Source organism: Pteropus medius, unplaced genomic scaffold (genome assembly GCF_902729225.1).
Source record: "Pteropus medius unplaced genomic scaffold, Ma_sr-lr_union100, whole genome shotgun sequence".
Classification (NCBI taxonomy): domain Eukaryota; kingdom Metazoa; phylum Chordata; class Mammalia; order Chiroptera; family Pteropodidae; genus Pteropus; species Pteropus medius.
Genome location: NW_024344371.1, coordinates 2612341 through 2633311, shown reverse-complemented (window position 1 = coordinate 2633311; position 20971 = coordinate 2612341). Strand labels below are relative to the sequence as shown.

Here is a 20971-nt window from a genome sequence, read left to right as displayed (position 1 = left end):
TTGCAGTTCTCTCTGCAGCATCCTGGTGTTTCCCCTGTGTCAGGGTGGAGATGGGATGCACACAGGGCAGGTGCCTGGAGCCAGTTGTTCAGGATTCCCAGGGAGAATTCCAGGTTAGAGAACCTAGGACTCTAGCTGACCAGACACTCCTCTCAGTGAGAGAAGGGAGTACTCTAGCTTGGAGCGGGGGTAGGGAAGTGGGGGGTGGGAGGAGGAGGTGCTCAGTTCCCACTTGAGCCATAGAGTATGGCTTAAGCCTCCCCAAAAGCCCAGGCCAGGGGAAGAAAACAAGGGATTGCTTGCTCCTACTCTGAACCTTCCAAACACGCCCCCCCCCACCACCACCACCCAACTTGGCATTCCCAAACTTGGAAGGACACAGGAAGCTGGAGGCAGCTCACTCATTCCTCGGGCTGTGGAGCAGCTGGAGGAAGAGGAAGGACAGATGGGTGAGGGTGGGGGTCAGAGGATCAGGTAGAGCCGGCAGGTCATGGGTTGGCTGGTGGAGCCAGTCTGAGGGCCAGGCTGCTGATGTCACCAGTCTGCAGCTTCGGGTTCAGGGACCTCCCCGGCAGGACGAGTCCCAGGACCAAGCCCATGGACCAAGCCCATGGGCTGAGCCTGACCTGGGTTGCATGGGAGCCTGGCAGCAGAGACTGCTGAGAGCACAGATTGAGAACCTGAGCTTGGAAACGAAGGGTCTGCTGGATATGTAGTGTGGATGAAGGCGGTTCCTTGTCCCATTACCCTCAGGAGAAGAGACTCCTTAAGCACCCATTCTAGCAGGAATCAGCCTGGCGTAGCAGTCCCACCAAAGCCTTCCACTTTCACTCCAGCTTCATCCCTGACAGACCCCGACCCCGCCCCCTCCCTAGCCTCTCCTGCACTATTTCGTTTCCACAGTTGTTCAATTCCTCGAAAGGGCAAACAGGTTTCAGCCCGGGCAGAGCTTATTTCCTGCCCCTACCTCAGGAAACAGCCCCAGGGGCCTGGCCTCTTTCCCTAAGGAGGATGCTCCCCCTTCTTCCCAGAAGCCAGCCCCGCCCTCCCCCCTCATAAACCACTTACCCGCCCATCCCACACCTTCCACTTGTGTGGTGGCGTCAGGCGCGTCTGTCCCGTCCCATCAGTCCTGACCTGTTCCACCGTGGCCGCGGGACTCAACGCTGTCCTCGCCAGCACCGCCGCCAGGTGAGGGGTACCAATGGGCCCTGAGATGCTGAGCCACATGACACCGTCTGGAGTCCGCGCCAGCCCAGATCGGTCCCCAGCAAGGTCGAGTGCGGGCCAGCCCAAGCCTGCGTACCCAGCAAGGCTGCCCCGAAGCCGCCCTGGGGGAGCGTGGGCTCCAGCACCTACGGTGCCCCGCCTCTCCCAGATACTTTGAGAGGGGTTTCACCCGACGTGGGGAATGCCTAGGACCACAAGTCCGGCATGTCACCCGCCTTTCTTTTGCAAGGAGCCTTGGGTGGGAGATCTCTGCTAAGAAATCGGTTCTAGAGGCGGTTGGTTGGTAGATCTCTAGACTGAGGAGCTGGCAGGTGGAGGGAGCAGGCCAAGGGATGGTCTATGCTGCTGGGTCTTGTGGCTGTGACAAGTGTCCACACATTTCCTGGGATGAGTCCTTGAGCAGTTTTCTTGATTGGGCATCTGGTTTGGCAGGTGTCTGTGTGGGGATGAAAAGGGAAACCTCATCTCTATAACACGGGAAGTTTCTCTAGGTGAATCTGAGAGGGGTCTTCAAGGGGGGTTGCTGGATGAGTCTGGGGAAATCTCTGGATCATCAGATCATCTCAATCATCTGGCTGGGACTAGAATCAGCTCTTTGGATGGCAGGTTTCCGGCTGGGCTGGCTGCAGTGTCCTAGGTAAAGGAGGTCTGAGAGGATGACCAGAGCCTCCTTGCCTCTTCCACACAGACATGAACATGACGATGGATGGTCCTCGTTCAGACGTGGGCCGCTGGGGCGGGAACCCCTGGCAGCCCCCCACCACGCCTTCTCCAGAGCCAGAGTCCGACAGACGGTCTCGCGGAGGGGGCCGTTCCTTCTGGGCTCGCTGCTGTGGCTGCTGCTCCTGCAGGAGTGGGACAGATGATGACTCGGGGCCTGAGCCCCACGGAGACCGAGGCTCTGGCTCCAGGGGTCGAGGGTCAAGCTCTGCACGCCGAAGACCTAACTCCCGGGGCTCAGACTCCCGCCCGCCTGTCTCCCGGGGCAGTGGTGTGAATGCAGCTGGAGACGGCACAATCCGAGGTGAGGCTGGCCTGTCGACCTTAGCTGAGAGCCAAAAGGGCTTAATAGGGACACACTCATCCTGGCATCTCTGGGAGCCTGAGAGGCTAATGATGAGGGGGCAAGGGGGAGTTCGACTTCCCTTGGGGCTTCAACTGACCTGGAATTGTGGCTTTGCAGAGGGCATGCTGGCGGTGACTGGTGTGGATCTGCTGAGTTCACGCTCGGGCGAGAACCGCCGAGAGCATCACACAGATGAGTATGAGTACGACGAATTGATCTTGCGCCGTGGGCAGGCTTTCCACATGGTGCTCTTCCTGTCTCGGCCCTATGAGTCCTCTGATAGTATCACCCTGGAACTGCACATAGGTCAGTGGGGCTTATAGTGGGAAGGGTGAAAACTTGGGAAGGGTGAAAACTTGGGCAGGGGTGCTGGCTACCAGGGCCTCCCAGCCCTGGTATTAGGGTTAGAGGGGCATCTTTGGGCTCCTCCCTCGCCCAGCTCCTCTCCTCTGCCACATAAGGCTGGTGTGCATGTGTGTGTCCCTAGGGGTGTGTCTCAAAGAGGGTCTTGATGTCTCCATTTTTCTAAGCCCACCCTCTTCAAGCCTCCAGGGGCATCTGTCTCAATATTCTTTCTCCTCAGGTGCTTGCTTCAGCGTTACTGCCTCTGTGTATCTTTCTTTCTGGATCTGCTCTCCTCCAGGGTGTGGCGAGTTCTCCCCACTCTCTCTGTGCAACTCTGTCTCTGTTTCCTCTGTCCCCGTGGCCCAGAGCGGATGCCTCCCTTACTGCGTTGCTTGGTGGCCATTGACTACCCAGGCTGGTGATTATGCTGCTGCCGGGGGCGGGAGACTCCTCATACCCTCTGATTAGGGCCTGGCCTTGCCCACTCCAGCCTCTAATTTCCCAGGTACCCCACCACCTCCACCAGGGATGCTCTGGGTTCTGGAAGCAGCAGTGCCAGGGAGCAGACAGGGTTGCCTTTCAGGATCTGACTGCCCTTTCACATGAGGTTGGGGCATCTGGACCCAGCCAGGGCGGCTCTGCTTTTCCAGCTCAGGAGCTAGGACAGTCAGACAGGCAGAGGGTGACAGTGGCCTGATCTCCCCTGCCCACCTCTAAGTTCAGTGTCAGGGGAACAGGTTTGAGATGTTGGACTGGGTCTCTGCCCTGGCATGTGGACAGGCATCGGGCGGGGACAGAACTATTTTTAGACTGTCACAGACTAAGGAGATGGCCCAACTCAGGGACACACACACACTAGCTCATACATATTCTGGGTGGGGCTGGGAGAAATCCAAGGCTCCATTTTCCCCCACCTTGGGAATGCTTCACCAGCTAATTGCTGCTTCCGCCATTCCAGGAAACAACCCCGAGGTGGGCAAGGGCACCCACGTGATCATCCCAGTGGGCAAGGGGGGCAGTGGAGGCTGGAAGGCCCAGGTGACCAAGTCCAGTGGGCAGAATCTGAACTTGCGAGTCCACACCTCCCCCAATGCCATCATCGGCAAGTTTCAGTTCACGGTCCGTACACACTCAGAGGCTGGCGAGTTCCTGTTGCCCTTTGACGCCCACAATGAGATCTACATCCTCTTCAATCCCTGGTGCCCAGGTGAGTCTGCTGGAGTCAGGAGCAGGGAATAGACAGGAGAGGAGGCAGGTCGGGGCTTCCTTTCCTAGGATCCAGTGTGGTGCTTGGGTGTCTGCCCTTAGGAGAAGCTAGCCTCTCATTGTCCGGGTGAAGGGACCTAGGTCCCATGTAGAAAGATGACCAGCTCAAAGTCACACAGCCTCACCTCTCCCGGTGCAGGGCCCTGGTTACAGCCACCCTCTTCCCATTATCTCTGTCATGCTCCCTCCATGCTTTCTGGGAACAGTGCTTTCAGCCTAGAGACATTCCTGTTCTTCCTCTGTGGACATGAGTTCTGCAGAATTAGCCTAGGAGAAGGTAGGGCCCAGGGAGAGGGCTGGAGGGAACCAGGCATGTCTATTTTGGGGACACAGAGGACATCGTATATGTGGAGCATGAGGATTGGCGGCAGGAGTACGTGCTTAATGAGTCTGGGAGAATTTACTACGGGACTGAAGCACAGATTGGCGAGCGAACCTGGAACTACGGCCAGGTATGGCTGGCGAGGGCCACATGCACTTGGGAGAGCTAAAGACAGGTGGGGTGGAGTGGGAGAGAAGGTGCTGGCCTAGAAGTCGGGCTTGGCTACGGTGGGCTGCGGTCACCTCTGCCCTCTCTCTTTCCAGTTTGACCATGGTGTGCTGGATGCCTGCCTATACATCCTGGACCGGCGGGGCATGCCATATGGAGGCCGTGGGGACCCAGTCAGTGTTTCCCGGGTCATCTCTGCCATGGTGAGCACCCTTGTGGCTCTGAGCCCTACTGTGTGTCTGCCTGTTGCCTCCCTTGGCCCCTACTCCTGCTCTTTCTGATTCCTCCAGGACCTCAGCCCTGACCCTGCCCTTGCAAAGGATATTGTGGGAGAGGTCTTACTCCTCCTTGTCCCTCCCTTGCCTGTCCCCCACCCCACCCTTTCTGGCACATGTCCCAGCTCTCGTGGAATGTAGGGCCAAACCCAATACTTTACACACCCAGGATTCACATTCCTGTGCCAGACCAGGTGTGGGGGTGGGGGGCAGGTGGCTCTAGGGTGGGCGAGCCTTCGGCTACTGGCTAGATCCTGAGGCATTTTGGGGTGAGGGGTGGTTGCAGGGTCAGGGGCTGGGCTGGGACCACATGATGGATCCTGAGCCTCTCCTTCAACTACCCCACCCCATCCTGTCCTGGACAGGTGAACTCCTTGGATGACAATGGGGTCCTGATTGGAAATTGGTCTGGCGATTACTCCCGAGGCACCAACCCATCAGCCTGGGTGGGCAGTGTGGAGATTTTACTCAGCTACCTACGCACTGGCTACTCTGTCCCCTATGGCCAGTGCTGGGTCTTCGCTGGTGTGACCACCACAGGTAATAGAGGAACTGGGAGCCTGGGCCCTACAAAGGGGGAGGGAGGGAAGCTAAGCTCCACCTTCACTAGCCTGGCCCAGCAGTGGCTACAGTGCAGGGGCAGGTTGGGGTGGATGGTAGACTGACCTTAATTATCATTAATTAGTGTTAACAACCAGAGAGAGGCCTAGGGGAGGGGAGGGAGAAAGGCTGGGCAGGGACAAGGCCAGGCAGGCAGCCTAGCTTCCCCTAACCCTCCACACACCCTGGCCCTAGCGACTCCTGACCCAGCTTGGCAACTACCGTTGCCCTTAACCCCCTACCCCCAGCTACCCCTCACCTGATGCTTCACCTGCACCCACCCCTGCCCTGGCCCCGGGCCCTGAACCCAACCCTGGCTCCTCCACAGTGTTGCGCTGCTTGGGCCTGGCCACTCGTACTGTCACCAACTTCAATTCAGCGCATGACACAGACACATCCCTCACCATGGACATCTACTTTGATGAGAACATGAAACCTCTCGAGCACCTGAACCACGATTCTGTTTGGTAAGGCTAGGGCTGGGGCTGGGGCTGGACAGCCCATGCCTTCCAAGGAGCAGTGACCTGAGATCTGGATGCCAAAGGAGTGCTGGGGAGGTCCCAGATGGGCTGCTCAGACCCAGCACTCTTCCATGTCCCTCCAGGAACTTCCACGTGTGGAACGACTGCTGGATGAAGAGGCCAGATCTGCCCTCTGGCTTTGATGGGTGGCAGGTTGTAGACGCCACACCCCAGGAGACCAGCAGTGGTGAGGCGGGGACCTGCTTGGCTCCTGTACCCCGCTTGGCCTTCTTTCCATCTCTCCAACCTGGGTAACAAACTCCAGAGTGTTAGTGCTGGACTTAGTTGTAGAGCCAGGTCCTTTACAGGGGTCCTCAACCCCTGGGCTGCGGACTGGACCAGTGCGTGGTTTGTTAGGAACTGGGCCGCGCAGCAGGAGGTGAGCGGCGGGTGAGCAAGCGAAGCTTCATCTGTATTTGCAGCCACTCCCCAGCACTAGCATCACAGCCTCAGCTCCACCTCAGATCATCAGGCATTAGATTCTCATAGGAGCACCAGTCCCTGGTGCCAGAAAGGATGGGGACCACTGCTTTTAAAGAACACCAAGGTTCTTTAAATGAGTTTATCAGTCATGTGGCCTTTACTTTATTTTCACCTTTCCGCATAATTATATGCCTAAGTTTTATTTATTTATAATGATTAATATACTCAGATGGTTCAAAAGTCAAAAGATTTGAGAGAATTCAGTGACAGATTTTCCTCTGCCAAAAAATCCACTATTCTCATTTGCTTTTTTTACTTACATGTCCTAGAGATGAAGGACCCTTTTATTTATGTATTTTTAAAGTTTAAAAAGGTGATTATTATAAGTAATACATACTTGAAAGGGAAAAAAGTATAGAATTGAATAACATAAAATGTAAATGTTTCCTTTTCTCTCTCAGGATGTTTTAGTTTTAAGTAAATGTCTAGGTTCCACCACAGACCTAAAACATCAGACGTTCCAGGTATAGATTCTAGGAGTCTATATATTTGAAAGTTCCCCTGGTGATGCCAAAGATCTGTTGGGTTTAGAATCCACTCCAAGCCCTTGTGGGACACGTGGAAAACAGTGACTCAGAGAGGTGGAGTGACTTTCTCTATGCACAGAGCATTAGGTCAGCAACAGAGCAAATCCAGTCCCTGACTCCCTCCCTTCTTGACACGCATTCTCAGTTTCACCAAGTTCTTCTCTTGTCTGTTCTGTTGCTCACTATAAATAATATCTACAGTACAGAAAAAAAAATCAGATAGGTTCAAAGAAAAAATCAACCTCTATATCCAGCCCTAAGAGATAACTACTGATGATATAACCCATTAGTCTCTTTTCCATAATACACGTTTCTGAAAAAATTAGACCTGTCATACACTCTGTTCTCAAATAGGTCTCTCCCCTTTCCCACCTTAACGCTCCATCCCCAAGCAGTCAACCTGCCCCTCATGCTGCCTCCCCTCTGCTTCTCCCTTCTTCACCCTGGGTCAGATAGCCCTCGCCTAGCCTACATTCTTCCTGTGGTCTCTGGCCAGAACCCTCCCTCTCAATCATCTCTGTGAACAGTGCCCCCTGAATTGTGCAACCCAGCGATGCCTGCAATGCTGGAACAGCCTGGCCCAGGACACTGGGAGAACTGAGTTCCCATCCCCACTCTGGATGGGTGGCAGGCAGGAGCTCTAGGGCCAGCATGACCCAGGCTTGATTCCAGCTTGATTCTTTCTTAGATATGTCAGCTTGGGCAAATTCCTTGCATCTTTGGGCTTCGGTGTTCCTGTTTGTAAATGGGAATAATGTGTACCATATGGCGTGGTTGGGAGGATCAAATGAGAAATTACATTTTAGAGACACTAGCAGCATACCTGGACTATAGTAGCTACTCAGTAAATATTAGCTCCTTTCATTCTCTTGTATCCAGCTGTCTTGTGAGATCCTGACATCTACTTGCTTGCCGATCCTCAGTTTCCCCATCTGTAAAAGGAGACCATAGTGCTAAGTGTTTTCTAAGATTCTTTCCTATTGGATGGCCTTCACTTACTGTTAAGCCTCCTCCCTGTCAGCCCATCTCCTCTAAAAATCCCTCCTGAGCACGATGAGGTCAGAATCTGTTTCTACCAGCATCCCTCCCACCTCCCCACAGAGAGGACACAGCAGGCTGCAGAGCTGGGGGTTGTTCTGGATCTTTCTAGAATGGTGGCTGTGGTGTCATTGGTCTCCCAGCCAGCAAGCAGGGCTACCACAGGTTCTGGATTTGTCTTAATATAGGGGATCCTGACCTCTTCAGATCACAGACAGCCAACATCTATCTTCAGCTAATGGAGGAAGAGTATGTTAATGATTTAGTTAACAAGGCAGGCTTGTCCCCTGCCCTACCTCTGCCCCGCACTGACTGAGGCCAGATGGAATTTCACTCTTCTGTTTACTCTCCCTGGATTGGACTGGATGGTGGCTGACTCCCAGGCAGTGGGCACTGGGCCTGGATGCGTGGGCCTCTCCCCTGGATCTGAGAGTCCCCGTGGCCTCCTTGGATCTCTCACCTTCATCCTGCCCCAACTCCCTTAGGCATCTTCTGCTGTGGCCCCTGCTCAGTGGAGTCCATCAAGAATGGCCTGGTCTACATGAAATATGACACGCCCTTCATTTTTGCCGAGGTGAGGGCGGTGCTCTGCGTGGCTTCTTGGGCAGTATGGAGGGCCAGAGCACTGGTACAGGTCCTGGGTTCTCTGGGCCTGACTGTACCGCTGACTGACCAGCTGTGTGACCTCAGGCAAGGCACCCATTCTAAGAGTCTTAGTTTCCTCACCTGTAAAAGGTAATAATAATGGCTGCTGTGCTTTCTGTACTCAATATCAAAAGAAATACTGAGTATGAAACTGCCTTACAAGTCACAAAGTCAGTGAAAGAGCGTATGGGATTACTGTTATTAATGCCAAAGTGCTTTGTGAGGAGCCTCCTAGACCAGCTTCTTCCGGGCTCAGCTTGGAAAGTCCCCCAGTTTGGCTCTGCCAGGAAGCTCCCAGCCTTTGGACCTAGCCATTCCTGCAGCCCCCGAGGAGCAAGGGAAGGTAGCAGGGGTCAGGTCCAACCTCAGACCCTCTGGCTTGCTCATTCCTGGCTCACACACCCCTCCCCCAATAGGTGAACAGTGACAAGGTTTACTGGCAGCGGCAAGATGACGGTAGCTTCAAGATTGTATACGTGGAGGAGAAGGCCATTGGCACGCTCATTATCACAAAGGCCATTGGTTCCAACATGCGGGACAATGTCACCCACATCTATAAGCACCCAGAAGGTACCATCCCCCCAACCTGGCCAGCTCTGGCCCACATGAAGTGTTCCCACTGAGCACCCACCCACCCCAGCAGGAGTGGTAACCTCACGCTTGACCTTCAACCTCCAGGCTCAGAAGCAGAACGGAAGGCAGTGGAAACAGCAGCCGCCCACGGCAGCAAACCCAATGTGTATGCCACCCGGGACTCAGCTGAGGATGTGGCGATACAGGTGGAGGCCCAGGATGCAGTGATGGGGCAGGACCTGACCGTCTGTGTGGTGCTGACCAATCGTGGCAGCAGCCGCCGCACTGTGAAGCTGCACCTCTACCTCTCAGTCACCTTCTATACTGGCGTCACAGGGTCCGTCTTCAAGGAGAGCAAGAAGGAAGTGGTGCTGGCCCCGGGGGCCTGTAAGTGCTCCTTCCTTAGCCCTACCCCCTAGATAGCTAGACACCTGGGGCTGTGGACATGGAGACTCCAAGAGGCCATGTCTGGGGAAGCAGGCCTTGGTGACACCATGCTTCTTCTCCCCAGCGGACCGTGTGACCATGCCCGTGGCCTACAAGGAATATCAGCCGCACCTCGTGGACCAGGGGTCCATGCTGCTTAATGTCTCGGGCCACGTCAAGGAGAACGGGCAAGTGCTGGCCAAGCAGCACACCTTCCGTCTGCGTACTCCAGACCTCTCCCTCACGGTGAGGGCCGCTGGCTGGGGCATGAGGGATGGCCAGGGGCTGAGGGAAATTGGAGCGGAAGGGGACAGGGCACTAAATCAGGAGCAGGCTGGCCTGACGAGCAGTTCCAGGAAGAGAAGGTCAGGGACTGGCTCTGGGCTTTCAGACCTCAGTTTCCTCCCCTGTAAAATGAGATCTCATCTCCCCAAGTCCGTGGTGGCTTCAGCTGGGGAGCGGCTTGGAATTTCCTCTCTGGCTTATGCAGAGCCTTCTGTAAGGCAGAAATATGGGACTGGGGAGGTTTCAATCCCTCTCTGGTGGAATGTATGGACCCCATGTATGTGGCCGGGCTCTCTGATGTGGGGGTGGGTCTCTCTTTCTCTCAGTTATTGGGAGCAGCCGTGGTTGGCCAGGAGTGCGAAGTACAGATTGTCTTCAAGAACCCCCTGCCTGTCGCTCTCACCGGCGTCATCTTCAGGCTCGAGGGCTCCGGGTTACAGAGACCGAAGATTCTCAACGTTGGGTGAGTCTGGCATCTCCTCTTGTCCCTGCCGCCACCCTTGTCTACCTCCTGAGCTGCCCTAGGTCCCAGCTCTGCTTTCTCTCTCCGTCAGGATGGTCAGGATGGTACTGTCTCTCAGGGCTCACCAAAGCAGCTTGGGGCCAGCCAGCAATACCTTCTGACTCAGTTCAGTCCAAGCAGTGTTTAAGGAGACCTGTGCGTGGTGCTACGCTCCACGTCCCCACTCTGCTTCACCATCTCAGGGAGCTAAAATGTCACATAGGAATCATTAGCAACTCTTCACTAACACTGTTCAGCACTCAGGAGCTGATCAGGCACTTTCAGGAACGTTTTCTCATTGAGAGACTACAAAATCCCTTTAAAGTACATTAGAGACCATCATATAATTAAAAGTAAAGCTTTGGGATTCTCTAGACTTAGGTTCCAATTCCAGCTCCATCACTCACTGGCTGTGTGCCCTCGGGCAAGTGACTTTGTCTCCTCTGAGCCTCATTTTTTTCATCTGTAAAGTGAGGATAACAATAGTACTTGGCTCTGAGGGTCACTGCGAGAATGAGATGAGATGATGTGGGTAAAGCGTTTAGTGTAGTGCTTGGCGCAACGTGAATGCTCTGTTGGGAGTTGTTATTTTGATTACTGCCACCATCACCCCCACTTTACAGATGGGGAAGCTGATGGCCAGATCTCACAGAGTCTCACAGTTCCCAAGGGCCAAATTCTGCTCTTCCCTCACGGCATGCACTAGGTACACACTCTCAAATCTGTTACTTGGTTTGTGCCACGAGGGCTGAGCAGCAGTTCCAGAGAAGAGGGGCCCACACCCCAGGCCCTTATCAGTCTGCCTGGGCCTGATGCTGGACCAGGTGAGGCTCGGTGCCAGCGAGGGCACACACAGTGCTTATGTTCTTGGGCCTGTGCTGTCATCTCTGACACAGACACACACAAGCTGCCCAGTCCCTCCCCAGGAACAGCACAGAAGGAGAGAAGAGAAGGTCAAAAGCTGATCTTTAAGATCAGCTTTCTGGGGACAGATGCATACCTTTTCCTCCTTAGATAAAGAGCATCTGAGGGGCTAGGTGGGACAGCGGAGAGGCCCTGCCCACAGACAGCAGGCTCTGCCTGGTGGTGGCCTCCACTTTGCTAACAAACCAAAGCTGAAAAGGTTGTTTTCCTAATCTTTGCCCCAGTCTGAACCCTGGATGATGTCCTATGTCACAAAGGAGTGCTTTCTCCCTGTTGCCCTACAAGAGTCTCTGGTGGCTCAGAGAATGGAGCTGGGACTCCCAGATAGGTCATCCTGTAGGCATCTCTCACCTGCAAATGATAGAGGGAGGTTCCCCTTTTCTAAGGGGTCCCCAGAGCTGGACTCCCCTCAGCAGCCCTGCCAGACCTTTGAGACTTGCCCCCGTCTGGGTATAGGAGAGGACAACTGAGCCGAGCTTGGAGACCTGGCCCCCTTCTTCAGCTGCGGGGCATGTATGAATTCCCCCACACTTAAAGACCCCAGTCTCCTCACTAGTAAATGAGAGGGTAGGGTGATGGTTTCTCAAGGTAACTCCTCCCTGGACATCCTGTGGCTCCTCAGCTGCTTGGAGCCCAGGCCAGGGCCACCAGCACCACTGAGAGCCCTCAGGGGGAAGTCCCTAGGTGGTTGGTTCAGATATATCGGATTCCAAGATGGGTGTTACTTTGCTCTAGTTTGCACATCAAAGGCTGTGGTATGGAACCCCATTATAGCATAAGGTGTGCCACCCAGCAAGGTGACTAGTCACCTAATAAACATTCCAGAACTTACTCCTCCAGATGGCTATTGTCACCAACTAACCAGTCACCAAGGGAGGCTGAAAGTCTGTTCCAAACCCTTCTTAGGAATTTCCCTCAGAGCCTGAATCACATTCTCTAGAATGTCCCTAGGGTGGTCTTCCTGGGGGAGTGCATTCAACTTTATGAAAATAGCCTGATGTCATTTAGAGCTACGAGTAACAAAGTGGGCAAACAAGGTGGGTAATAACGCCCTTTCAGTCAGAAATGAAGCTTGGCTGTGAAGAAGGGACAGCGTAGGATGTGGGTGTGTGACTGGGTGCTGGTGATGTGTGCGTGGTTTTCAATGACGGAAGAAAAATCAGAGAGGAGTTTTAACACTTTTCCCGTTTGGAAAAAAAAAAAACGCAGCTCACTACCAGCAATAATTTAACACCACGCATAAGAATGCTACGTTTTCTAGGATTTGATCTTTCAGCGATCAAGAATTACTTTATTTTGTAAATGGAAATACTAAAAACAGAATGCTATAAGTAGAACGATGTGATTTATTTCCAAAAATTATCGATATACTAGAGTGATGTGAAAATAATGGTAAAAGCCAGATATTTCGTAGCAAACTTTAGGGGTAAGGTTAGGACTATAATCCACAAGTTATCTTGAGATAAACGCTGCTGCCACAAGCACCACCGGTGAGTATTCTCCGGGCAAACGAGAGATGGGTTAAAAAATGTTTCAAGCACTGGCAACATGGCTGAACAAGTACAGAATTGAAGGACAGTGCTAACTTGGTGTAAGTTCTGGTGTCCTTGTTAGGGAGTCGATTGCTTGTGTTCATTGTTACAGAACAGCTTTAGCAGCTGATGTGCTCAGCTTAAACTCACAAACAGGGGTGTGGCAAAGGTCTCACCTGACACTAAGGCCAGGGGAGAGAAAGCTCTTGACCTCCCTAATTGGAACATGGAAAGAAGTTTCTCTTGAAAATAACATTATAAATAAAGGCTAGGTTCTGAAATGATACAGTTCAATTATAGTATGGGTCAAATAGATATTTGAAGGTTGATCTGAGCCTAAAAAACTTTAATGTTGTATCTGTGGAAAAGTGGGCACAAATTAAAAACACCAATTTATAACCAGCCAGAGCTATATAGCCTACCTGCTATATTATAGACTTAATTTCTGGTCATCTATTATGATAGGAAGTCTAGCAATTAAGTCTGTAACATAACAGGTAGGCTATATATCCCCCTGTCTTTCCTGCTTCCCTTCTTCATGGAGCTTGGAAGCACCTTCAAGCTCTTCTTATCTTTACCCGCTCATTTCACATTCACTTACATTTTACAGACCAGAAAGTAAGGATCGATGAAGTTCAGTAACTTGTCCTAAACTACTCAGCTAACAGTGGTCAAAGGAGTACCGAGTGGTCCAGGGGCTCCCCTCCCCCTTGCAAGTGGGCTCTAAGCTAAATGTTTTGCCCCAAGGACAGCTTGTCTTCGAAGTTGGGGTGTCAGTTCATTCCTTTGGAGAACTGAGGCGTTTGCTCAGGGTATGATTTCAGAGAGGGTTCCCAAGGCAGGCTTGGGTTGAGTAGGGGGCCAGAGTTAAGGGTTTAGGCACAGGCAGAAAAGAACAGACGCTGACAGGCATGAGCAGGTGCGATAATCATGGTCAGTGCATAAGGTGCATGTGCAGATTGCTGGAGGAGCTCGGAGGAGGGTGAGATTCATTTCCCTGAACGCAGGAGGTGCTCAAGGGAGCCCTAGAGAGATGAAGTAAGCCTGCAGAGGCAGCCAGGGCGAAGCATGGAAATGAAGGTGGGTTCAGGGAAGGGAAAGAGCCCAGAGGGGCTGGTGGGAAGGAGGAATGGCGTGGGATGATGAGGCTGTGCAGGAAGGCTGAGTCAGAGTGAGCCTGTGTGTCAGGTTAGGGAGCTACAGTCTCATCCCATAAGCAGCAAGGGAGCCAAGCCCTTGAAAGATTCAGCTCAAATTCAAGTAGTGAGAGAACAGAATGGAAAATGAGATGAGAGGCAAGGAGACCATTTAGAAGGTTGGTGAAACTGATTCCCAGAGGGGTAGTCTGGGAATAGATTTTTCAAAGATCCATGAAGGGAGAAAATAAAGTCACTACTTCAGTGTGAGTGTGTGTGTTTGTGTGTGTGCATACATGCGTATGTATCTCACACACACACAAGTGTGTATGTCAATTTAAAGATGCCAGTTGTCTGTTCTTGAAAAGGACTTTCCTTTTTTTCTGTTAACATCCTTCCAATGTTTTGGAGTGTTAAAATGCTCCTTCTTTGGAAAGATGATTGTTAGAGGATAACTAATTTTCTCCCACATTTTTTTCTTGGCAAAACTGAAAGTGTTTGGAAATACTGTGTTGAACCCCAAAGTCTCTATTTGAAGTTTCCTTGGTCTTGGAAACACCAGGTAGGGTGGGGATGGTCTGGTTAGGCAGGAGCTGGCGATGGAGGGGAGGGGTAGGCAGTGCAGCAGTCTTGTCCAGGTGTTTGTGGGAGGGAGAAGGAGAAGTCCTGGATGACTGGGAGATTTCTAGCTCAGGCAACTGTGTGGGTGGCTACCGACCTGGTCATGTGGAGGCGGCCTTGGGACTCAAGCTTTGTCCTGGTCCTGGGTGTGGAGATTCCAGCTGAGCCCAGAAATGCCTCGAAGAGCCCACCTTCTGCTCCTTCCTTCCTGGCCACCCCATCAGTCCTTACTCCCCACTGTACCTCCAGTCGCCCCAGACCGCATGACCCTGTCTCTGTCCACAGCGACATTGGGGGCAACGAGACAGTGACACTGCGCCAGACGTTCGTGCCTGTGCGACCAGGCCCCCGCCAACTCATCGCCAGCTTGGACAGCCCACAGCTCTCCCAGGTGCACGGTGTTATCCAGGTGGATGTGGCCCCGGCCTCTGGAGGTGGGGGCGTCTTCTCAGATGCCGGAGACAACAGCCGCTCAGGAGAGACCATCCCTATGGCTTCTCGAGGTGGGGCTTAGCCCTGAGCCAAGAGCGATGGGACTGGGGTCAAATGAACAAGGACATTGCCACAGGACAGGGCCCGCTGCAGTGGGCTCCCCAGGGCCTCAAAAGGGGAGATTGGGTACCTGGGGACGGAGCCGATCTTCACTTGCACCGGGTGGCAGAGATGCTAATAAACTGTTTTTTAATGAAGCTGCTGTCTGTCCGTCAGTCCATTCTGGGCCAAGCAGTGTGAACCCACAGCCTGTCCCAGGGATGCACATGGCATTTCTGGTGCCTCTGGTTCTAAGAAGCATGGTTGGCAGGTCAGATGGTACCAGCTCAGCAGCTCTTGAGATCGGGCCTGCTTAGCGTCAGTACAGCCTCCAGTGCTTACCTGACCAGTCTCACCCCATCCCAGGGTGCTTCTACTGACCAAAGCCCTTTTGAAGTCCCCTGGGTTGGGGTGGAACTGCCCCCTTTCAGTGGCACCCACTGTGAGAGAGAAGGACCTAAATTCCCTTTTGTAGGCACATGTTTGAGGTAGAAATAGGCTGGAGTACTTTCTGAGCAGCAAAAGCCACTTTCCAATGTTTATTTTCAAATATCTAAGAATTTTTATAAAAGTAATATGTAGGTTCAGTGTTGAAAATTGAGAAAATACGGAAAATTGTAAAGAAGAAAATAGCAATAATCCTCAACCACTACCATGTACAGAAAAAAAAGAACAACTGTTCATATGGGTTTCGCATGGTGCTCTTCCCCCCACAAAATGGTGAGCATTTTCTCCCAGCATTGAATATTCATTGAAAACGTCATGTTTAAAGACTGAACGGTAGTCTTCACTTCCAGGCGCACACCCTCCTGGTCCTCCTAAGTCAGGCTGACCTCAGTCTCTTTGGCTGGTGTCTCCACTTCTACTCAGGCTCCACCTCAGGTTCTGCTCTACCTAGGTCAACACTGCCAGTCTCCTGGTTTTAAGGTCCACTGTCTCCTCAAATTGTTTTCATTGAAACTCAAACTTAAATAGTTACAGCCTTCTCCGTATCTCTACTGGATGTCTCCTAGATCCCCCCGCCTCAGCATGTCGAAGAAACATGTCCAAGATCAAACTCCAGCATATTCTCCTACAGCCTCCCCCATATCAGTAAATGGCAAATCCATCTTTCCAGTTTCTTGGGCCCAAAATCTGGAGCCATCCTTGACTCCTTTCTTTCTCTAATATCCCACATTGAATCTGTCAGCAAATCTTGATGGTCTGTCTCCCACTTCTGTGTGTCCAGAATCTGACTGCTCTTCATCACCTTTACAGCTACCATGCTGCTGAGCTGCATTCACTTCTCGCCTGGATTATTGCACCTGCTTCCCAATCACTTCCCCACATCCACTCTTACCCTTTGATACTCCTCTCTTCACACAGTAGCCAGAATGAGCAGATGAATCTGATCCTCTACACAAAACCTTCTACTGGCTTCCCTAAAGCCAAAGTCCTAACAGCACTGTGACTCTACCCTCACCTCCCCTTCTTGCCCCAGGCTCAGTCTATTCCAGGCCTCTGGCTCCTTCTTTCCTGACAATGCCAGGCGCTAGCCTCTGCAGGGCTTGGTGCTCTATCTGAGAAGTTCTTCCCCAGACATTTCCATGGTTTGCATCCTCATCTCTATCATCCCATTTTAAAATTGCAACACCCTCCACATTCCCTATCCTGCTTTGTGCTTTATTTTTCTCTGCGGTGCATATTACCATCTGAACCTCTATATATTGAGTTCTTTGAATTATTTGTTCATTATCAAATTCTCTCTACTGGCACTGTCCTATCTTAGTTCAAACCACCATCCACCATCACTTGGATTGAAGCCCCAGCCTTAGTAGCCCTCCCTGTGCCCTGTCTATTCTCAACTTGGCAGCCAGAGAAACATTTTTAAGTGTCAGTCAGATCGTGTCACCGAGCTGCTCACAAAGCTCAGTCAGTAGCTCCTCACCTCTCTCAGAATAACAGCCTTCGTCCTCAGGCGCCCTGCAGGGGCAACCTTACTCATCCTCTGATCTCACCCCACCTACTCTCCAGTCACACAGCTTCACCTTCTTGTTGTTTCTTGAAGCCTCCACCTCAGGGCCTTTGGACTTGCTCTGCTCCACGTGCTTGGCACAATCTCCCACCATATCCATGTGTCTGGCGTTCTCCCTCCTTTGAGGTCTTTCTTCAACTGTCACTATCTGAATGAGGCCTTTTCTGGCCATCCTATTTTAAATTGCAATTTACTTCCCTCCTCACCACCACTTTTCCCTGCTTTATTTTTTTCCATAGCACTTATCCCCAATCCAACATACTAAATATTTTAACGATGTATTTGTTTATTGTGTCTCCCCTCCCCCAACTAGAATACAAACTGCACCATAAGAGCAGTGATTTTCGTCTAATTTGTTCCCTGCTATATGCTCAGAATTTAGTGCCTAGAGATGCTCACTGAATACTTGCTGAGTCAATAGGTATGTAGGCACTAATCTCTTTATCTATAATAACAACTCATTTCATCTTCATAACAACTTAGTAAGGAAGACTGTATTGTTATACCGGCTCTACAAAAGGGGTTAGGTAATTTGTCCAAAATCATTTAGCAGTCTAGAATAGAATTAGAATCCAGGTAGTCTGGCTCCACAGCCTATATTCTATCCCAGACTGAAAGTGGCCCCACAGAGCTCATAATTCCATCCTTAAACTGCTCTTCTCCTAGTTTGTCCCACGTCATTGTTATGAAAATTACCCAGTTGTTCAAGCCAAAAACCTACAAGTCATCTTTGATTCCTCTCTTTCCTCTCCTCCAGTATTCACCAACAAGCCTTCTCAGCTCTACCTCCAAAATATATCTGAATCTGTCATTCTCTCCACTTACACTGTCGCTGTGCTGTCTCCCTACAGAACTGCCATAGCCTTCTGGTGTGTTTCCACTCTTGTTCCTGAATAATTCAATTTCTACATAGCCAGTGAGCTTTCTAAACTCTAAATTAAATCCTGGTACTCTCCTACTTAAAACCTGCTAATGCTTTCTCATCGTTGTTGGGACAATCCAAAGTCCTATTCTACCTGACCTTGCAGATCTCTCCAGCTTCATCTCCACTCCGAGCCCTGGCCCTTCTGCCTCAGCCCCAGGGTCCTTCTGCTTCTCAGCCTCACCATCCTCCACCTAAGACTTGGCTGCTGCTCTTCCTTCGGGATGAACCCTCTTACCCCAGATGTTATGGCCAGTTATTCAGTGCTCAGCTCAAATGTCACCTCCTCAGGAACCTCTTCCCTCAGGAACCTCTTCCCTAACCATCAATCCGATTAGTTTTCCCAATTCCCAGTCTCTTTAGCACATCACCCCGTTTTTGTATATGTGTCCTACATAGTACTTATTGTTTAAAATTAGTATGTTGGTTTGCTTATTTATTAAATTCTATCTCTTTTCTCTAAAATATAAGCTTCATAAGAGCTAAGGTCTTATCTGTCTTATTCTCACCCCTGTCCCAGGACCTAGAATTTTTATATATTTTATTAAATTAGTTTCCAGAAAGATTGAGCAGTGGCACAACAGTATCTCTTTTCATTGATCACCTGGGAGAAAATGCGAGACTTTAAGATTTCTAACAACTTTGTAACTTGCTTCACACCTGTTCATTTTACCCTGTCCCCTGTATTTATTAGAGCTCAAAAATGCTTGAAATCCTCAAAAAGAAAAAAAGAAAAAAAATGGGAAGGCTATGCTATCCTCCAAACAGTTAGAGGGGAAGAAACAAATATATGTTGAGTTCCTACTATGAATTAAGCTCAAACTGGATGCTTTAATGGGTATCATCTCCTTTCACGGGAGGTGGGCATTAGAATCCCTCTTGTCCCAGCTTGCCTCAGGCCTCTAGTTCCCCTCCAGCTAGAATGAAATCCCTATGAGGGTAGGGACCTTCTCTCTCTTACTCATGGCTGCTTTACAGTCCATGACACATAGTAGGCGCTCAAAAAATACCTGTTGAATGGAAGATGAACTAAATCAGATGGTGACCGGTATTCTGGAAGCTTGGAGGAGCAGTGGAGGATCGTGTTTTGGGGCATTTATGGGAAGAACACACTGTGGATGATGTGAGCAGCTCTGGGAAAGAGAGAGTTAGATGGGCTCCCAGGAGGAGCTTGATAACAACCACCAGAGTGGAGCTCTTACTGGGACTGGACCTCGGAAAACTGTACTAGGGAAGTCTATTTTATGCCATTTATATTTATTTATATATGATTTCCTTTACATCATCCTTTATATAAGCAAGTGCACTTTTTTTTTAATGAAAAGGTGTTCTTGGTCTTGGTTTTAAGAAATCTGCTAAAGATGCTCTCTTCGTTGATACCCCTGGACAGAGGTACTCATTGTCTTGTCGTAGCCACCAGCCCCTGAAAGACACATGGGCCACCAGAAATCAGTGAGTTATAGGAAACACACTCTTTATTCAGCCAGCTGGGTCTGCCAGGGGTACGCAGACCCCAAATTAAGCAGCCCCAAAATTTAGAGGTACAGGGTTTTTAAGCCCTAAATCCCATTCCTCATTCTGTCTTAAACACGAAGATCTATTTTTCTCCTATTCACTACCTGTCAACCCACAGGTCAGATGTGCAAGCAGGGGTACAGAAGCAGAAAGCTTATTGTTAGAATGTTATGTTCCCATGGATGATAACCTATGTTCCCATGGGCGATAGCCTATGTTCCCATGGGCGATAGCCAAGCAGTAATTTTCCAGCCAGCACATTCCCCACTGGCCTTAGCGGAAAATCAAATCCTTGATTCTTCATGTGGAATTTGCTCATAGCCTCTATTTCGTAATACTAAAAGTTTAATAGAATTCATTCTCTTCCTTATATATGCAAACAAGAAATCGAGGAAACATGGGCCAAAAGTTAACAAGAGGAGGAGGAGAATTAAAGGTCCAGATAAAGCAAATAGAAGGGTTGTTAGCCATGGGGACCAATTAAACATCCTATGAAACCAGTTATCTGATTCTAGTCTTTATTTTTCCCTGGCATCTAAATTTCTCTGTAGTAGTCATAAGCTCTTTCTAATTACTCCAGAGTTATAAGCATAGAAGCAACAGGTTTCACCTAGAGCCATACATAATCCATCTTGTTCTAAGAATAATAAATCTAACCCTCTTTTATTTCGGAGGACTACTTCTGCTAGTGAATCTACTTGAAGTTCTAGTCTGCTGAGCTCACTTAAGTTTAAGGGAGTTCCTACCCCGACATAGTAAGGGGATTTTGGGGTTTAGGCACAACCCGCAATCTTGTCCTATGTCTGGGGAGGTCTTATTTAAGCCTTGTGTATTGTTGTTAACATAGTTATTAATTCTCATTCTGGTTCTGGTTGTGGCTGGTCAAATGCCTGGGCTAAAGAGGAAAAAAGGAAGAAACAAAGGGTTATAATATATATGCTTGAGTCTTAGTCTTAAGTGTCCTTCTTCCTGAGCTGTCCACTCTCATGCTGCCTTCACCTGGGAGCGATGAATCCATGATGGGATGCCGTCTACTTTAACTGCAGTGGGCGTCGTCAGGTAGACAGTGAAGGGTCCTTTCTATTTGGATTCTAGTCCTTTGGAAGTGAACTTCCGGATCCACACAGAGTCCCCAGGCTGAAACTGATGGAGAAGTCCGTCCCCTGGGGCTGAGTGGACAGCACGAACCTGGGACCAAATCTCCTTCTGTACACTTTGAAGGGCCTATAAAGGCTTAAGTAAGACAAAGTTGCGTAGTTCTGCCTTTTTCTCATCTTCCATTCTTGGTACTAAAGGTGGGAGTTTTCCAAAGAAAATTTCAAATGGGGTGAATCTATTAATATATGGCGTACACCTGGCTTGGAGAAGAGCAAAGGGGAGAAGTTCTACCCGGGTCCCACCAGTTTCTAATCCTAACTTGACTAATGTCTCTTTTAGGGTCTGATTCATTCGCTCTACTTGGCCCGAACTTTGGGGCCGGTAGGCGCAGTGGAGTTTCCATTGC

At 50.6% G+C, this 20971-nt stretch overlaps 1 protein-coding gene across 1 annotated transcript; it reads left to right on the top strand.

Annotated features, from left to right (window-relative positions):
• Positions 1-213: 213 nt before the first annotated feature.
• TGM1 (transglutaminase 1) lies at positions 214-15174 on the top strand. The gene is made up of 14 exons (XM_039870381.1): positions 214-2254; positions 2414-2602; positions 3600-3848; positions 4241-4359; positions 4493-4600; positions 5038-5212; positions 5601-5739; positions 5877-5980; positions 8327-8415; positions 8903-9056; positions 9165-9446; positions 9571-9731; positions 10097-10233; positions 14771-15174. The coding sequence occupies exons 1-14, from the start codon at positions 1921-1923 to the stop codon at positions 14997-14999; spliced, it is 2469 nt and encodes an 822-aa protein (XP_039726315.1). The 5' UTR covers positions 214-1920; the 3' UTR covers positions 15000-15174.
• The last annotated feature ends 5797 nt before the right edge of the window (positions 15175-20971 follow it).